The 16,774-nt window shown below is 39.3% G+C and overlaps 1 protein-coding gene across 2 annotated transcripts in view; it reads right to left on the bottom strand.

Moving 5' to 3' along the window:
• Positions 1 to 364: 364 nt before the first annotated feature.
• Positions 365 to 16,774, bottom strand: part of LOC124595496 (protein gustavus) — a 336,961-nt gene continuing 320,551 nt past the window's right edge. For both annotated transcript variants that reach the window (XM_047134261.1, XM_047134260.1), the window contains 3 exons: positions 14,864 to 15,008; positions 3,520 to 3,678; positions 365 to 2,821 (listed from right to left, as the gene is read on the bottom strand). In XM_047134261.1, the coding sequence (XP_046990217.1) occupies positions 2,682 to 2,821; positions 3,520 to 3,678; positions 14,864 to 15,008 (444 nt within the window). In that variant the 3' untranslated portion in view covers positions 365 to 2,681. The remainder of the gene's footprint in view (positions 2,822 to 3,519; positions 3,679 to 14,863; positions 15,009 to 16,774) is intronic.

The following is a 16,774-nucleotide window of genomic DNA, read 5'->3' as shown; positions in this document are numbered from 1 at the left end:
GTTTCACAAATTTATGTGATCAAAGACCAATGTTTCCAAACTTGGCGGGCATTTATCGCACATCTTGTATACGAAGTCTTTTTATGAATATAACTGAAGTGGTACGTTCAGCAAGGTACGAAAGGATTGATTCTGTTCAGTGTGTTCAGCTGATGCAATCAAACAATATGATTCCATAAATTCTCACATTGCATTGCTCCAAATTGTTAATGCAAAACAAAGATTAAAAATGTAAGCATTATATTGCAGATTTAACCTCTTTCTGTTATGTGTGTGCCACCCCACCCCCTCCAACATAATTTTAAAGCATGTCTTAAGTTTAACAACCAAGTGACTGCACTTTAAATAACTTATGTGAGAAGAATTTATCTCAATAAAACTTTATTGTTTTCAAACTCATAATACACAGTTGCCCAAACAGTTGCTGATAAACACTTTTTAAATTAAAAACTTTTTAATATTGTACATTGTATTCGATCTTTCCAACTGATCACAAAAATGCTCTCCTGGAATTTGTAACATGTGTTTCAGACAAATCAGTTTAATACTGACATATACGGTCAACCGAAAAAATGAGAAATATTGTAGCTAAGGATAATGGTGTAAAAAGTAATGAAAAATCCTTAATCTTTTACATAACATTCTTATTCTCCTCATTTCACAAGTGCTATCAGCTACAAGTATTTCATAGTCATAGAACAGAAATCTAACACTTAGTACACACATATTTTTCCACCGCTAAATGAAATACGATGTGCAGAGATTGCATGAATAGACACTGTTTTTCAGACGGTGCATTCTTTAAAAAACACGAATGAACAGTTAAAAACATTAATGAAATCCCTTTTTGCATAGCAAGAGAGGGTTCTTAACATCCAAAACTTTGATATTTGTGAGGACAAGTTGGTTATATGCCAAGCTTCATGGAAACTGACAAACAGAGCAAAACCGAACTGTTGTACAACTGCTCAAGGGTATTCAAAGTTGATGGATAATTTTAAAGGTAACAATTGTTTGTTTTAAGGCTAATGAATCAAATTTTTTCTTTCTTTCACTAAATTTCATGGATTTTCACAGCAAATTACAAAAATTAGTGTGCTAAGAATGGATGGTACAATGAACCTGACTTTTTACTCCACATCAACACAGGTGGTCACTCCTCAAACTTACTAGCATCTGGCAGTCAACAGGAAACTCAGGGAGATGTAAATCTTGTGTTCTTTGAAACAACTGAATTGCAGCTAATTATTCTCAAGTTATAATAATGTGATTACATATAAATCAATTCAATTCATTCCCTTTAATTTTTTACATGCAAACACTTTTAAACTTGAGAAGCCAAAACATGAAAGGACACCTTGGTGTTGGTAACACAGATGAGAAAATATGAAACTACCCACATTGATGCATGGTCATTCACACAAAAATTACAATTTTTTTATTTATAAAAAAAATTGTAAACATAGCCTATTGAAAAGACCTATGGAAAGCCAAATAATTGAGAGAGGGTAATGAATGTCCCATAAGAACTGTGCTGAACGTGTTTTTTTTACATATTAATGCTTCAGTGTCACCAGTCTAATAAAACTTTGCATCAGCACTGATCAGTCACAATAAAAAAATATTTACATAAAAATTTATGAAACAAATTAATTAATAACAACTACTACAAGAAAGAACCAACAGCTCTGACAATGAAGCATTATTTTCTTTACTTTAACAAAATCAAAATTTTCTCATGGCCAGCAATGAGAAGAAACAGATTTAAGTACCATCCACTCTGCACCAATGAAGTGTTCTATGCCCCATATGCCTCACCAGTTACATACAATGATACTTTTCATTCCCTGTGTGTGTGTGTGTATGCCGTGTGAGCAAATCTTGTGGTACAGATTCCATAACTCCTCCACAGACACAAGTAATGGGCCAATTCCCAAGTTTCACATATTGCACCCATTAATTTTGATTAAAATAAAATGCTCATTTGTCTTCTGCTTTATGATACAAATACCTTTTAATATAAAAGGAGAACCAACTTATCAGTGGACGATTTACATTATATTTAGAGAACAACTTGTGACAATAATGCAGTCTAAATCATTTATCTAACTAACTTAACTTAAATGAATTAAGGACACCATTTCGTTATACCACTTATACACAGAATAATCTTCCAAAGTGAGCTTTCTCTCAACAGACGCACAAGAATTCTACCGTTCAAGTCCTACGGCTCCAGACATAAATACATCAATGCTAAAACTTAAGTAAAATCACTCCAGCTTCTTAATGAAGACACTGAATTCAAACATACACAGGCACTCCACTACAAATTCGAGGTCTTGAATGGGCACTGGTTAATAAAAAATGTCTGCACACTTGTCAGTGCAATTAAAAAATTGCCACCAAATTAAATTATACCACATTACGAAGTCTTCATATTACTTTTTATTTTATTATTAACATGAGAACTGTCAAAACCACCCTATAATGAAGAGGAAAGTTAGTCCTGCATCCTCCAGGTGGCATGCAGCTGTCATTATATGAGGAGGGAACAACCAGCACGCACACAGTGCGAGGTGATGCAATGCGATGTGATACAGCAGAAATGCACTGCACCAGTAGTTGTCATAAAAGGAGGTGTACAAGAGGTCTCGTATCTAGGCTACACAGCTGTGGGCCTGTTATCTGCGGTCCTTGTAGAGCAGGTAAACCTGCAAAGCATGTGGAAGATTCAGCTGTGCAATACGCTCCTCCAACTGGTGTTTTCCCACACGCTGCCTTATCACACGTCGACACAAATCCATCAGTGGCAATGGTTCAGCTGTAATTTAAATACGAATTATCAGAAATTAACAGCAAGGCAACACTTTAAATATTTAAGAATGTAAGCAATTTTCACAGAATTGGTTTTACACTATGACATGTTTTATCTGTGAATAACATTTCAAAATGTGACATTATTTGATTAACACTGACAAATCTCTATGAATGACTACCAGTATTATGACAGAAATATCAGTTCTTAACTATTTTCGAAAAAGTTATTGGTGGAAGTGTCAGCAAGTTTCTTAAAAAGTCCAAGATTTCAGAATCACACTTTCACCCTGTATTTAAATTACTGGCACTCTTGACACAATGCCTCTATATCTAATACGGTGAATAAGTATATATTTTGGTTTTTATTATGAAGGTTAAGTTTCATGGGATTACTCCGTTTTGTTTAAACCTGAGAGTTTGGCGATTAGTTTCTTTTCTTTGATTAGTTTTAATTACTGGTAACTATCCTGCACTGTGTAACTCATTCTAACTAGCAATGCAGTAGGTGACCATATTATTTGTTAAATCACAGAAGATGTGAAGTGACTAGTAGTTAAATTACATATAAACATTTTTGTAAACTGAAGTTCAAAGCATATATCACATTTAGAACTGCCTTTCCTCCTATAAATTACTTATTCACTAACTTTCAAAATTTCTCTCATATGGTACAGGGCATACCAGAAAACTTAATACACTTACGATCGAGTCCACCGATGTACTTCATGGTGATTTCACAGTGACCCCAAACAGCACTCACAATTGGATACAGTTTGCGGCCCCTCAGTCCCCTGAATGCCACACCCAAATACTGGCCATCAACGACGAATGAGAGTGTGCCATCATCCATGTCCAACACCACTGCAACATTGAAAACTCTAGTCACATTCTCTCACATGTAGGAATCATAAAAAATACCCACTAAAAATTACTTTTTACACATATGGTCATTCTTTCCTTCGTTTCTGAGTAAGGTGAGGTACAGCTTTACAACAAAATTTATAGAAATAGAACAAGGTAATGCCTATGTTGACTGAAAACCACATTTTGGAGCTCATTCTATCATTTTGTCACTTGCTACCCTGAACAACTGTCAGATATTGTTGCAAGCTGAAGTTAAACCCTCGCAACACTTATTTCTTGAATTGTCATGTGGACCCTACAGTTATCTTGGCACAATACAGCACAGTTCATATTTTATTGATTTCTGATTACTGAAGTGTGGCCACTTTGTTCTTTTGCTAATGACATGTTTACATAACTTACTATAGTGGGAATTCTGAAATTTATCATGTCACCAAATGCACTATAAATATTTATTTTAATAAAAAGTTTTAGTGTGCATGTTTAAAATTGACTATGAACCAAAATGTATCTTAGGCCCATATGGATTTGTAACCCCCATACAGCTAGACCTAAAAATTTTTGCTTGCAATTTTTCCGGTAGCTTTGAAAATACTTTTGGAACTTGGATTGTAAAACATGGGGTGCATACAGTAGATAATAAGGATGTGAATTATTTTTGGGTCAATTATGTATCGCATGTGCCCCACTTTGTACACTTCAAACTCTACAAGTATCTTCATAGGTACAATAAATTCACAAGCACAAATGTTACGCCTATCTGTATGGCGTTGGGAACTTGTATGGAACTATGAGATATGTCATGCATTTTAGACCACTTTTAAAACATGTTATACTAACAAGATTTTATTTAAATAATAGCTTTCTGCTTTTTAGACTCACAAGTACCAAACTTTTCAATCAATTCAAAACATTCTGATGAGATTACAACAGAGCCATATAGTAAGCTGCAAGGGTTATTTCAGTTTTTCTCCACCCAAGTCAACCAGTACATTGCTTCCTCCTATGATTACATTATGAAAATTACAAAACTGATCTCACCCCACTTGGACATAGCAGCAATCGTTCTTACCACAACGAAGTACCCTCCTCCACACACACACACGTTAACATTGCACTGTCATCCAGTTCTCAGCAAAGTTTAAAGTTTCAAGTATCTAGCTCATTCTGAAGTTACTTCAGAATCAATTGCAATATTTGTACTGAATAGACAGACAAAAAAGTTTAGTGTAACAGCATTTTATTTAATACCCTACATCACTATTAATATTCGTACCAGCTAAAGATACTCTTGAGTGCTGATATATGTTTAGTAGTTTAGAAAAAAGGAGCAGAAACTGTGCACCCCAGTCGTGCTCATACAGTGTGCATGAGCAATACTGACGAGGACAGAAGAGAGTCGTCAGAGGATGAGCACCATTCATGTGCTGCACAAGAACATAGATATGCTTTGACACACTGAGTTGCTGGTGTCATGGATGGCGTGATGTAAAAGAAGGGCCACCAACAATGTCAACAGGGACCCAAAACAAATGAACCACTTTCTGATATTAAAGGTTGGAACTTTTATGTACGAGGTATGGGTCACATGTCCAATATAGCATTGAAAGTTTAGATTATTTTAAGCTGTGATTAGAGTGTTTGCTGTCATGAGAGAGGAAAATGTAAAATACAGAGAAGGAGAACTTGAAAAAAGTTCATTTCTTAGCTCAAATTAGTTGTCATGATCTTATTTCAGCACCAAAGTTCAGAACAAGAGAAAGTTTGTACACTGCTGTGGGACTAAGTAGCTGGACCACCAGAATAATTCATAAAGGTAAACATTATATATATATATATATATATATATATATATATATATATATATATATATATAAAATAGAGGGAAACATTCCACGTGGGAAAAATATATCTAAAAAGAAAGATGATGAAACTTACCAAACAAAAGCGCTGGCAGGTCGATAGACACACAAACAAACAAACACAAACACACACACAAAATTCTAGCTTTCGCAACCAATGGTTGCCTCGTCAGGAAAGAGGGAAGGAGAAGGAAAGACAAAAGGATATGGGTTTTAAGGGAGAGGGTAAGGAGTCATTCCAATCCCGGGAGCGGAAAGACTTACCTTAGGGGGAAAAAAGGACAGGTATACACTCGCACACACACACATATCCATCCACACATACACAGACACAAGCAGACATTTGTAAAGGCAAAGAGTTTGGGCAGAGATGTCAGTCGGGGCAGATGTACAGAGGCAAAGATGAAGTTGAAAGACAGGTGAGGTATGAGCGGCGGCAAATTGAAATTAGAAATTAGCGGAGATTGAGGCCTGGCGGATAGCGAGAAGTAAGGATATGCTGAAGGGCAAGTTCCCATCTCCGGAGTTCTGACAGGTTGGTGTTAGTGGGAAGTATCCAGATAACCCGGACGGTGTAACACTGTGCCAAGATGTGCTGGCCGTGCACCAAGGCATGTTTAGCCACAGGGTGATCCTCATTACCAACAAACACTGTCTGCCTGTGTCCATTCATGCGAATGGACAGTTTGTTGCTGGTCATTCCCACATAGAACGCTTCACAGTGTAGGCAGGTCAGTTGGTAAATCACGTGGGTGCTTTCACACGTGGCTCTGCCTTTGATCGTGTACACCTTCCGGGTTACAGGACTGGAATAGGTGGTGGTGGGAGGGTGCATGGGACAGGTTTTACACCGGGGGCGGTTACAGGGGTAGGAGCCAGAGGGTAGGGAAGGTGGTTTGGGGATTTCATAGGGATGAACTAAGAGGTTGCGAAGGTTAGGTGGACGGCGGAAAGACACTCTTGGTGGAGTGGGGAGGATTTCATGAAGGATGGATCTCATTTCAGGGCAGGATTTGAGGAAGTCGTATCCCTGCTGGAGAGCCACATTCAGAATCTGATCCAGTCCCGGAAAGTATCCCGTCACAAGTGGGGCACTTTTGGGGTTCTTCTGTGGAAGGTTCCGGGTTTGAGGAGATGAGGATGTGGCTCTGGTTATTTGCTTCTGTACCAGGTCGGGAGGGTAGTTACGGGATGCAAAAGCTGTTTTCAGGTTGTTGGTGAAATGGTTCAAGGATTCCGGACTGGAGCAGATTCGTTTGCCACGAAGACCAAGGCTGTAGGGAAGGGACCGTTTGATGTGGAATGGGTGGCAGCTGTCATAATGGAGGTACGGACGTGTGAAGCTGGCCATTGGACAGGTGGAGGTCAACGTCAAGGAAAGTGGCATGGGATTTGGAGTAGGACCAGGTGAATCTGATGGAACCAAAGGAGTTAAGGTTGGAGAGGAAATTCTGGAGTTCTTCTTCACTGTGAGTCCAGATCACGAAAATGTCATCAATAAATCTGTACCAAACTTCGGGTTGGCAGGCCTGGGTAACCAGGAAGGCTTCCTCTAAGCGACCCATGAATAGGTTGGCATACGAGGGGGCCATCCTGGTACCCATGGCTGTTCCCTTTAATTGTTGGTATGTCTGGCCTTCAAAAGTGAATAAGTTGTGGGTCAGGATGAAGCTGGCTAAGGTAATGAGGAAAGAGGTTTTAGGTAGGGCGGCAGGTGATCGGCGTGAAAGGAAGTGCTCCATCGCAGCGAGGCCCTGGACATGCGGAATATTTGTGTATAAGGAAGTGGCATCAATGGTTACAAGGATGGTTTCCGGGGGTAACAGACTGGGTAGGGATTCCAGGCGTTTGAGAAAGTGGTCGGTGTCTTTGATGAAGGATGGGAGACTGCATGTAATGGGTTGAAGGTGTTGATCTACGTAGGCAGAGATGCGTTCGGTGGGGGCTTGGTAACCAGCTACAATGGGACGGCCGGGATGATTGGGTTTGTGAATTTTGGGAAGAAGGTAGAAGGTAGGGGTGCGGGGTGTTGGTGGGGTCAGGAGGTTGATGGAGTCGGGTGAAAGGTTTTGTAGGGGGCCTAAGGTTCTGAGGATTCCTTGAAGCTCCGCCTGGACATCAGGAATGGGATTGCCTTGGCAAACTTTGTAAGTAGTGTTGTCTGAAAGCTGACGCAGTCCCTCAGCCACATACTCCCGACGATCAAGTACCACAGTTGTGGAACCCTTGTCCGCCGGAAGAATGACGATGGATCGGTCAGCCTTCAGATCACGGATAGACTGGGCTTCAGCAGTGGTGATGTTGGGAGTAGGATTAAGGTTTTTTAAGAAGGATTGAGAGGCAAGGCTGGAAGTCAGAAATTCCTGGAAGGTTAGGAGAGGGTGATTTTGAGGATGAGGAGGTGGGTCCCGCTGTGACGGAGGACGGAACTGTTCCAGGCATGGTTCAATTTGGATAGTGTCTTGGGGAATTGGATCATTAGGAGTAGGATTAGGATCATTTTTCTTCGTGGCAAAGTGATATTTCCAGCAGAGAGTACGGGTGTAGGACAGTAAATCTTTGACGAGGGCTGTTTGGTTAAATCTGGGAGTGGGGCTGAAGGTGAGGCCTTTGGATAGGACAGAGGTTTCGGATTGGGAGAGAGGTTTGGAGGAAAGGTTAACTACTGAACTGGGGTGTTGTGGTTCCAGATTGCGTTGATTGGAATTTTGAGGTTTTGGAGGGAGTGGAGCTGGAAGTGGGAGATTGAGTAGATGGGAGAGACTGGGTTTGTGTGCAATGAGAGGAGGTTGAGGTTTGCTGGAAAGGTTGTGAAGGGTGAGTGAGTTGCCTTTCCGGAGGTGGGAAACCAGGAGATTGGATAGTTTTTTAAGGTGGAGGGTGGCATGCTGTTCTAATTTGCGGTTGGCCTGTAGGAGGATGCTCTGAACAACAGGTGTGGATGTGGGAGAGGAAAGATTGAGGATTTTTATAAAGGATAGGAGTTGATGGGCGTGTTGATTGGCTGAGTGGATGTGTAGGTGAAGGATTAGGTGGGTGAGGGCAATGGATTGTTTGGTTTGGAACTGGTATAGGGACTGATGGAAAGAAGGGTTGCAGCCAGAGATGGGAACTTTGAGTGTGAGGCCTTTGGGGGTGATGCCAAATGTCAGACAAGCCTGAGAAAATAAAATATGGGAGTGTAATCTGGCTAGGGCGAAGCAACAGTACCTCCATTATGACAGCTGCCACCCATTCCACATCAAACGGTCCCTTCCCTACAGCCTTGGTCTTCGTGGCAAACGAATCTGCTCCAGTCCGGAATCCTTGAACCATTTCACCAACAACCTGAAAACAGCTTTTGCATCCCGTAACTACCCTCCCGACCTGGTACAGAAGCAAATAACCAGAGCCACATCCTCATCTCCTCAAACCCGGAACCTTCCACAGAAGAACCCCAAAAGTGCCCCACTTGTGACGGGATACTTTCCGGGACTGGATCAGATTCTGAATGTGGCTCTCCAGCAGGGATACGACTTCCTCAAATCCTGCCCTGAAATGAGATCCATCCTTCATGAAATCCTCCCCACTCCACCAAGAGTGTCTTTCCGCCGTCCACCTAACCTTCGCAACCTCTTAGTTCATCCCTATGAAATCCCCAAACCACCTTCCCTACCCTCTGGCTCCTACCCCTGTAACCGCCCCCGGTGTAAAACCTGTCCCATGCACCCTCCCACCACCACCTATTCCAGTCCTGTAACCCGGAAGGTGTACACGATCAAAGGCAGAGCCACGTGTGAAAGCACCCACGTGATTTACCAACTGACCTGCCTACACTGTGAAGCGTTCTATGTGGGAATGACCAGCAACAAACTGTCCATTCGCATGAATGGACACAGGCAGACAGTGTTTGTTGGTAATGAGGATCACCCTGTGGCTAAACATGCCTTGGTGCACGGCCAGCACATCTTGGCACAGTGTTACACCGTCCGGGTTATCTGGATACTTCCCACTAACACCAACCTGTCAGAACTCCGGAGATGGGAACTTGCCCTTCAGCATATCCTTTCTTCTCGCTATCCGCCAGGCCTCAATCTCCGCTAATTTCTAATTTCAATTTGCCGCCGCTCATACCTCACCTGTCTTTCAACTTCATCTTTGCCTCTGTACATCTGCCCCGACTGACATCTCTGCCCAAACTCTTTGCCTTTACAAATGTCTGCTTGTGTCTGTGTATGTGTGGATGGATATGTGTGTGTGTGCGAGTGTATACCTGTCCTTTTTTCCCCCTAAGGTAAGTCTTTCCGCTCCCGGGATTGGAATGACTCCTTACCCTCTCCCTTAAAACCCATATCCTTTTGTCTTTCCTTCTCCTTCCCTCTTTCCTGACGAGGCAACCATTGGTTGCGAAAGCTAGAATTTTGTGCGTATGTTTGTGTTTCTATCGACCTGCCAGCGCTTTTGTTTGGTAAGTTTCATCATCTTTCTTTTTAGATTATATATATATATATATTTCTTTCAAAATAAAACTTGTGAAAATGGATGCAGTTTATTCCTTCCCAGACAATGACAGGGAATGACAGGGAATAATTAGTGAAATACCAAACAAGAAGGTTAAGATAGGAATAGCTTTTATATCAATACTATTATTGTAATTACTTTATTGAGACAAATGGAGCTTCAGAGAGATGTAGACTGTCTTGACCTTTGTAAGACTGGATATATAGGGGAATGTAATAATGTGAGACTGTTGAAATACTTCAAAACGCCTAAAAACAAGAATGTGATTGTGTAATGCACAATAATGAATAACGACAAAACATTTTTTTTAGAATACATATGGTTACTCTCAAATGTACTGACAAATGTGAAAAGCAACTTTACTTCAAAATTCTCATGCTCAAAAATTAGGAGCTATCTAAAGAAAAGAGAATATATTTGGAAGGTCTGAAAAAGTATTTTACATAGGCACTAAAAAGGGCAAAATAATAATAAAAATAATAATAATAATAATAATAATAATAATAATAATAATAATAATAATATTAACAACAACAACAACAACAACAACAACAACAACAACACAGACCTAGAAGCACTCAATACACTTACACGATGCCACAAATATAGAATACATCACATACATTCAGAAACAGAAAGATTCACATTAAGCAGAAAGGAAGGAGGAAGGGGATTCGACACAAAAAACCTACATTACTGACAGGTAGACAATTTAAGAAAATTCTTTATAGAACGAGCAGAAACTAGCAAAATACACAAAGCAAACACTCGTATAAATACATCGGCTACACCACTGCAATTTCATACCCACTTCTACAACCCTTTAGATCACATAACATCAACAGATACGAAGAAAGTAAATTGGAAAAAGAAAACACTACATGGCAAGCACCCGTATCATCTAACACAGCCACACATCGATCAAGACGCATCCAACACATGGCTAAGAAAAGGCAATATATACAGTGAGACGGAAGGATTCATGACTGCAATACAGGATCAAACAATAAACACCAGATATTACAGCAAGCATATTATTAACGATCCCAATATCGTAACAGATAAATGCAGACTTTGCAAACAACAAATAGAAACAGTAGATCACATCAGAAGTGGATGTACAATACTAGCAAATACAGAATACCCAAGAAGACATGACAATGTAGCAAAAATAATACATCAACAACTTGCCATAAAACAAACTAATAAAACAACACGTTCCCACATACAAGTATGCACCACAAAATGTACTGGAGAATGATGAATACAAATTATACTGGAACAGAACCATTATAACATAAAACACCACATAACAAACCTGACATCATACTCACCAATAAAAAGAAGAAATTAACACAACTAATCAAAATATCCATACCCAATACAACAAATATACAGAAGAAAACAGGAGAAAAAATTGAAAAATACATCCAACTTGCTGAGGAAGTCAAGGATATGTGGCATCAGGATAAAGTTGACATTATACCGATTACACTATCAACTACAGGAGTCATACCGCAGAATATCCACCAGATCATCAACACAATACAGCTACATCCAAACGTATATATACAACTACAGAAATCCGTAATTATTGATACATGTTCAATAACCCGAAAGTTCCTAAATGCAATGTAACATATACCATACAGTTAAAAGGAAGTCACGCTTGATCAAGGTCTGCGTTACTTTTATTTTTGACCAGACATAACGTCTGAGAAAAGAAATAATAATAATAATAATAATCATAATAATAATAATAATAGTGGAAAGAGCTATTGTTTGGGAAGATACGTGCCCACAGTGGATGTGTTTCACAAAACCAGGAGAAAATGGACAGCATGTCACTATCGCACATAATGGAACCGAATGAGACTGCTGACAATGTTTAGGTTACAACAGATATATGTACTAATTCGCTAAGTGGGTAATGAAATTAGACACACATGATCAACCAATAATATAAATAACATGAAAGAAAGAGAATACAATTTTTAAGGGGGAGGGTGTGACAGCAACCAAATGGGCAGAGGTAACGAGGGAGAATCCTGACAGGAATGCAGCATGCACACCATCGGCTGAGAGTTCCATGCAAGTGAAGCAAGGAGGACTAAGGGAATGAACATCTTTCCACAACTTCCACATTCATTGTTCAAGGACATTGGTGTTGGAGGAAGGTTACAGATGTCATGGGTCATGAAGCACACACTGGAATCTAGCACATTATGTTCAGCAGTGTGTTCAGTCACTGGGTGGTTCATTCTACTATTCGCCACAGTTTGGCAGCAGCCATGTAGTTTGTTGTGTGCAGCAATTCCAGCAGTGCTAATATATGACATGTCACTGCAGATGCACTGCCCACTTCCAGCAGAGCTAATATATGACATGTCACTGAAGATGTACTGCCCACAGGTGGCCAGACTATACAGGAGTGATTTTTTTGGCATGGAAGTGATCCTGTCTATAAAAATGCAGGTACTGTTGATGAAGGGTGGGACTGATGTGGCTAGAGGTGGGATGGAGCTATCATAGGGATGAAGGGGAATGTCTAGGAAGGTGGTTTGTCAGAATGAAGAGGACCAGGTGGAGCTAATGGTACAGAAGATTGTGGAGGAATGACTAACCTGAGTCATACAAAGGGTTTGGTGTTGTGGATTCCTACAGAGGTTCTCTCTAAATGGTTCATAAAAGATTTAGCTTAGGAGGGTACCATGCAGGTGCCCATGGCCACGGCCATGCTACACATTGCTTACAGATCTTTCCCTTTTAGGATTTTTAGAATAATTGGGGGAGGTAGTTTTCAATAGTAGCAAGTCAATGGGCTTGAGCAGTAGTTGGATACAGGGACTAACCAATGCTGGCACTGATATTACATTCTCACACTGTGAACCTACAGCATCTCCCTTCCAGTAGTAATCTACCCATCCCCAACCATTCCTCCCACCACCTGCCTCCTTTCTCCCCCCCCCCCCCCCCCCCCCCCGACTATTCCACCACACAAAACCCAACACCACTGTCAAGCTGGAAAACTGCAGTTCTGACAGCGTATTTAGCCAGCACCATGTAGTCCCATTGGAGTGGCAGCAAGCGTGAATGTATGTGTACTGTACATCGAAATAAGAGTCATCACAAAGCTAGCAATGTTCTCACTGTCTTGTTTATGCACCTGTCAAAGACTACAACAATTTGGTAAGTGCTTGCCTTTACTCCTAATATTTTTTTCTATTAGACCAAGACTTCCCATTACAAAAATTCCTTATTGATCATACATAGCGAACTGTAAATTATAGGTTTCAGAGCATAGAAGGTAGATAGGTTCATAGGTTCATCTAGTAACTACACCTTTATTACAAAATTCACTATAAAGGTGAGGAGGGAAACAACCACGCATTAAGGGACACACAGGATCAAAAGTCAATGTTTACCATCAAAGTTTTAAAAAGAACTCTAAAAGCTTTTGACAGTTTTATGACTGGCACAGGTTTTAGGAATTTTTAAAAGTCACACGAAGTATAAACATTATTTTGTGGGAACTATGAAGTTCTTGTTATGTTTTACCATACTTCTATTGCAAATTTAACATCAAAATTACCCCAAATGTTTGTTACGAAAAAGTTGCTGAAACAGAATCCCACACAGAGGCAAACTCATCAACTCAATTCAATAATAACTATTACTGTACCTAGAAGTTCTTTTTAAAACTAACCTTTACTTACTATTCAATTACCCTGAAATGTGTATTTTCAATTGCATTTAAGAAAATTCACTGAATGACATCATTAACTTCAGTTTTAAATATTGAACACTTATACAAAAAGGCACGCTGGAAGCCAGTTTAAACCAGTCTGGATGTAATGTACTGCAGACAAGTTAGTGCAAGTTCCAAGTCATAAAATGTACGGTGTTTTACCTAAATTTTGTATCCAGGAGCTTGTTTAATGATTTGACTGTTTAAATGACAAATTTGACAGTGAATGAGGTGATTCTTATACATCGTGTCAAACTTTAACTATACTCAATGTGACAACATGATCAGGTTAAAAACAATGTTAACCACTGTGCACATGGTGTTTGTACATATTCGAATATTGGATCTGAAAGATAGTGATTTAAGAATTTTAATTTGTGACAATTATTTGTTTGTCACAGGAGAACTTCTGTGAATACTTATTCAAGTGTTAAGTTACTGCACTGTAACAATCACATTACGCAATCAATTGAGCAGTATGTTGCTATACATTTATCTGTGCATAATTTAAATACACGAGACTATCTGACCATAAAACGTACGAGACTGAACATCCGAGTGCAAGTTAAGTGTTTGAACTATAATCTTGTTGTAGAATACACCACAGACATCTACTCTCAATGCCCACTTTTCAGCCAGATTCCACTGAGGGCATATTTGTAGAGGCATCTGGTATGTTACAACTTACATTTTTAAACAGTGGTAGAATTATGCTTTCCCCCAATCAGAAACTGCAAAATGAGAAGCCTTCCATTTTATAGTTTTTGCAATTCTTATGTATGGTTTAAGGTCCTATACAAACTAAAAAGAACTGCTGCCCCAGCACTTCTCTCACTAAGCAGAACTAGCTAACGCTAAGCTACTGCAATGGTTGTTGGTATCACACAAGCATTTTTTACTTAATTGATACAGTAAAAGAAACACTTTGACGTGGTGTTTAACCTGTCAACCTGTCAATTAAAATATTGCCAATATTTCAATGCTGCCTTGTTTGATCATTGTGATTTTCATCTGACTAAATATGAAGGATCATAAGGGACTTATCTGCATTAATACCAAGAACTCAACTTACCTAGGAATTTATCTGGGACGATGAATGTTTCGTCAGGCTTTAGCAACGCTGGATATGTCACTCCAGCATTGTTCTTCGAGTCATGGTAAAGTTTATTGCGACCAAGGTCCCATCCCCATGACTGATCATTGCTACCAACCAGGCTCTAAAAATGAAATAAGTTATTAGTCAACACTTTCATTCCATTACGTTGTAGAAAAGAATTTTTGAACTATCAGAAAATTAAAATTAATATGCAAAATTTGGACTACATAAACTTTATCTAGTTCACTTGATTTAACTTTTTTATTTTCTCTATTCAAACATTCTTAGACAAAATAAACCAACGTTACGCAGTCTGCGAAATTACTGCGAACAAAGATAAGGAGACAAACAGAGGTGGTTGTAAACATTTATAATTGAGATTTCTGGAGTTATGTCATGGGTTTAAAATTAGGAATACTAATTTAAAGAAAATTACATCACAAACAACAACAACAGATGCCACAAGAACCAAAAGTGGCATAGCTCAGATTAGAATTTGGATACTGAGAAAGTACTGACCTCACTGTATCTAGGGTAGCAGAGCACAGACATAGGAAATTACAACTGAGCTGTTGTGAGCACGCGAGGTACTCTATTCTGAAGTCTTTGCTTGGAGTTCATATAAAAGTCTGTAATATTTAAATAAAGCAATGCTATGGGCTGCCTATAGCACAACTGATGGTTTATTTGATCAAATAAACACTGAGGAACGAAGAGCTTTGACATTACAAGCTTCTCTGCTTACCTGACTACCTACTATCCCTCATTTACTAGCTGAGCTGTGCTCCAACTTACTGTACACTACAAGTGTTGCAGGATGTGAAATCAACACGTAATTAAGCTGAAGAACATTTGGCTTCATTGTTTTGCATTAACTCATTAAGTACCAATTATTTTTTCTTCGATCTACATTTATTTCTGTGTTGCCCAATTGACAGACGAAGAAAAGGAATATAAAACAAGAAATGCAATAACCTTGAAATAAATTATTTTAATTGATCCCAAATGAGGATCATGGCACATGCCACTTTTTAAATTTTCTTTTTTTTTGTGTGCCAGACAACAAAAAACAAACAATATGGAGTACCACATTGCACACAGAACACTGTTTCCTCACATATTTCTTGCAAATTGCACATTTTCTTTGTTTCCCCAAGTGTTGTGCATTCAATCACATGTCCATTTCCAGAAGTCCTGAATACCATTGAAACACACAAAAGGGATGATTTTGGGTAAGCTGGACGCCTTACCCTTTTCAGATCAGAAGCAGCTGATGACTGAACAAGATATGCCCTTGCCACCATCCTACGCAATTGAAGAATTTTAATATTTTCAGTCGAGAGGCAGTAGATGACGTGTGTGCTGACCAACACTACATCTAATGCATTGGTGAACAATGGGAAGTACCATTTCTTACCTCGAATTCTCACACGATATTTCTGCACATTTCAGTCCAGTTTGTCCACTCCTCCCATATGATTGTTATATTCTGAAATCGTTCTTGACTATGGAACTTACACTTCTTTGTTCTCAGTTTTCCTCCAGCTCTTTACTTGTCTCACTTGTTACACCATCATGGTTTGACAAGAGCTTTACACAATAATTATACTTCCACATTACTGCCATTACCTCCATATTTTTGTCCAATCTACGGTCATATGCTACTCTTCGTTTCTTCTTCATGCTATTCTCAGATTCTATTTAACAGTTACTCATTTGGTTCATTCGGGCGGTTCCAGTTGCCCTTACTCTCATTTGCAAGAGCTCTTCATCAAACGGAAGCTTGTGAAAAAGTTACCAAAATATATTTTTGAAGTTCAGGAGTCTGCAGAAAAGAAATCACATTCAACACAACTGATCCACGAAGTCCCAGAACTGAAACATCAC

The sequence above is a fragment of the Schistocerca americana genome, chromosome 2 (assembly GCF_021461395.2).
Source record: "Schistocerca americana isolate TAMUIC-IGC-003095 chromosome 2, iqSchAmer2.1, whole genome shotgun sequence".
Classification (NCBI taxonomy): Eukaryota; Metazoa; Arthropoda; class Insecta; order Orthoptera; family Acrididae; genus Schistocerca; species Schistocerca americana.
Note: the sequence above shows the minus strand (reverse complement) of the source record. Positions and strands in the feature narration are given on the sequence as shown.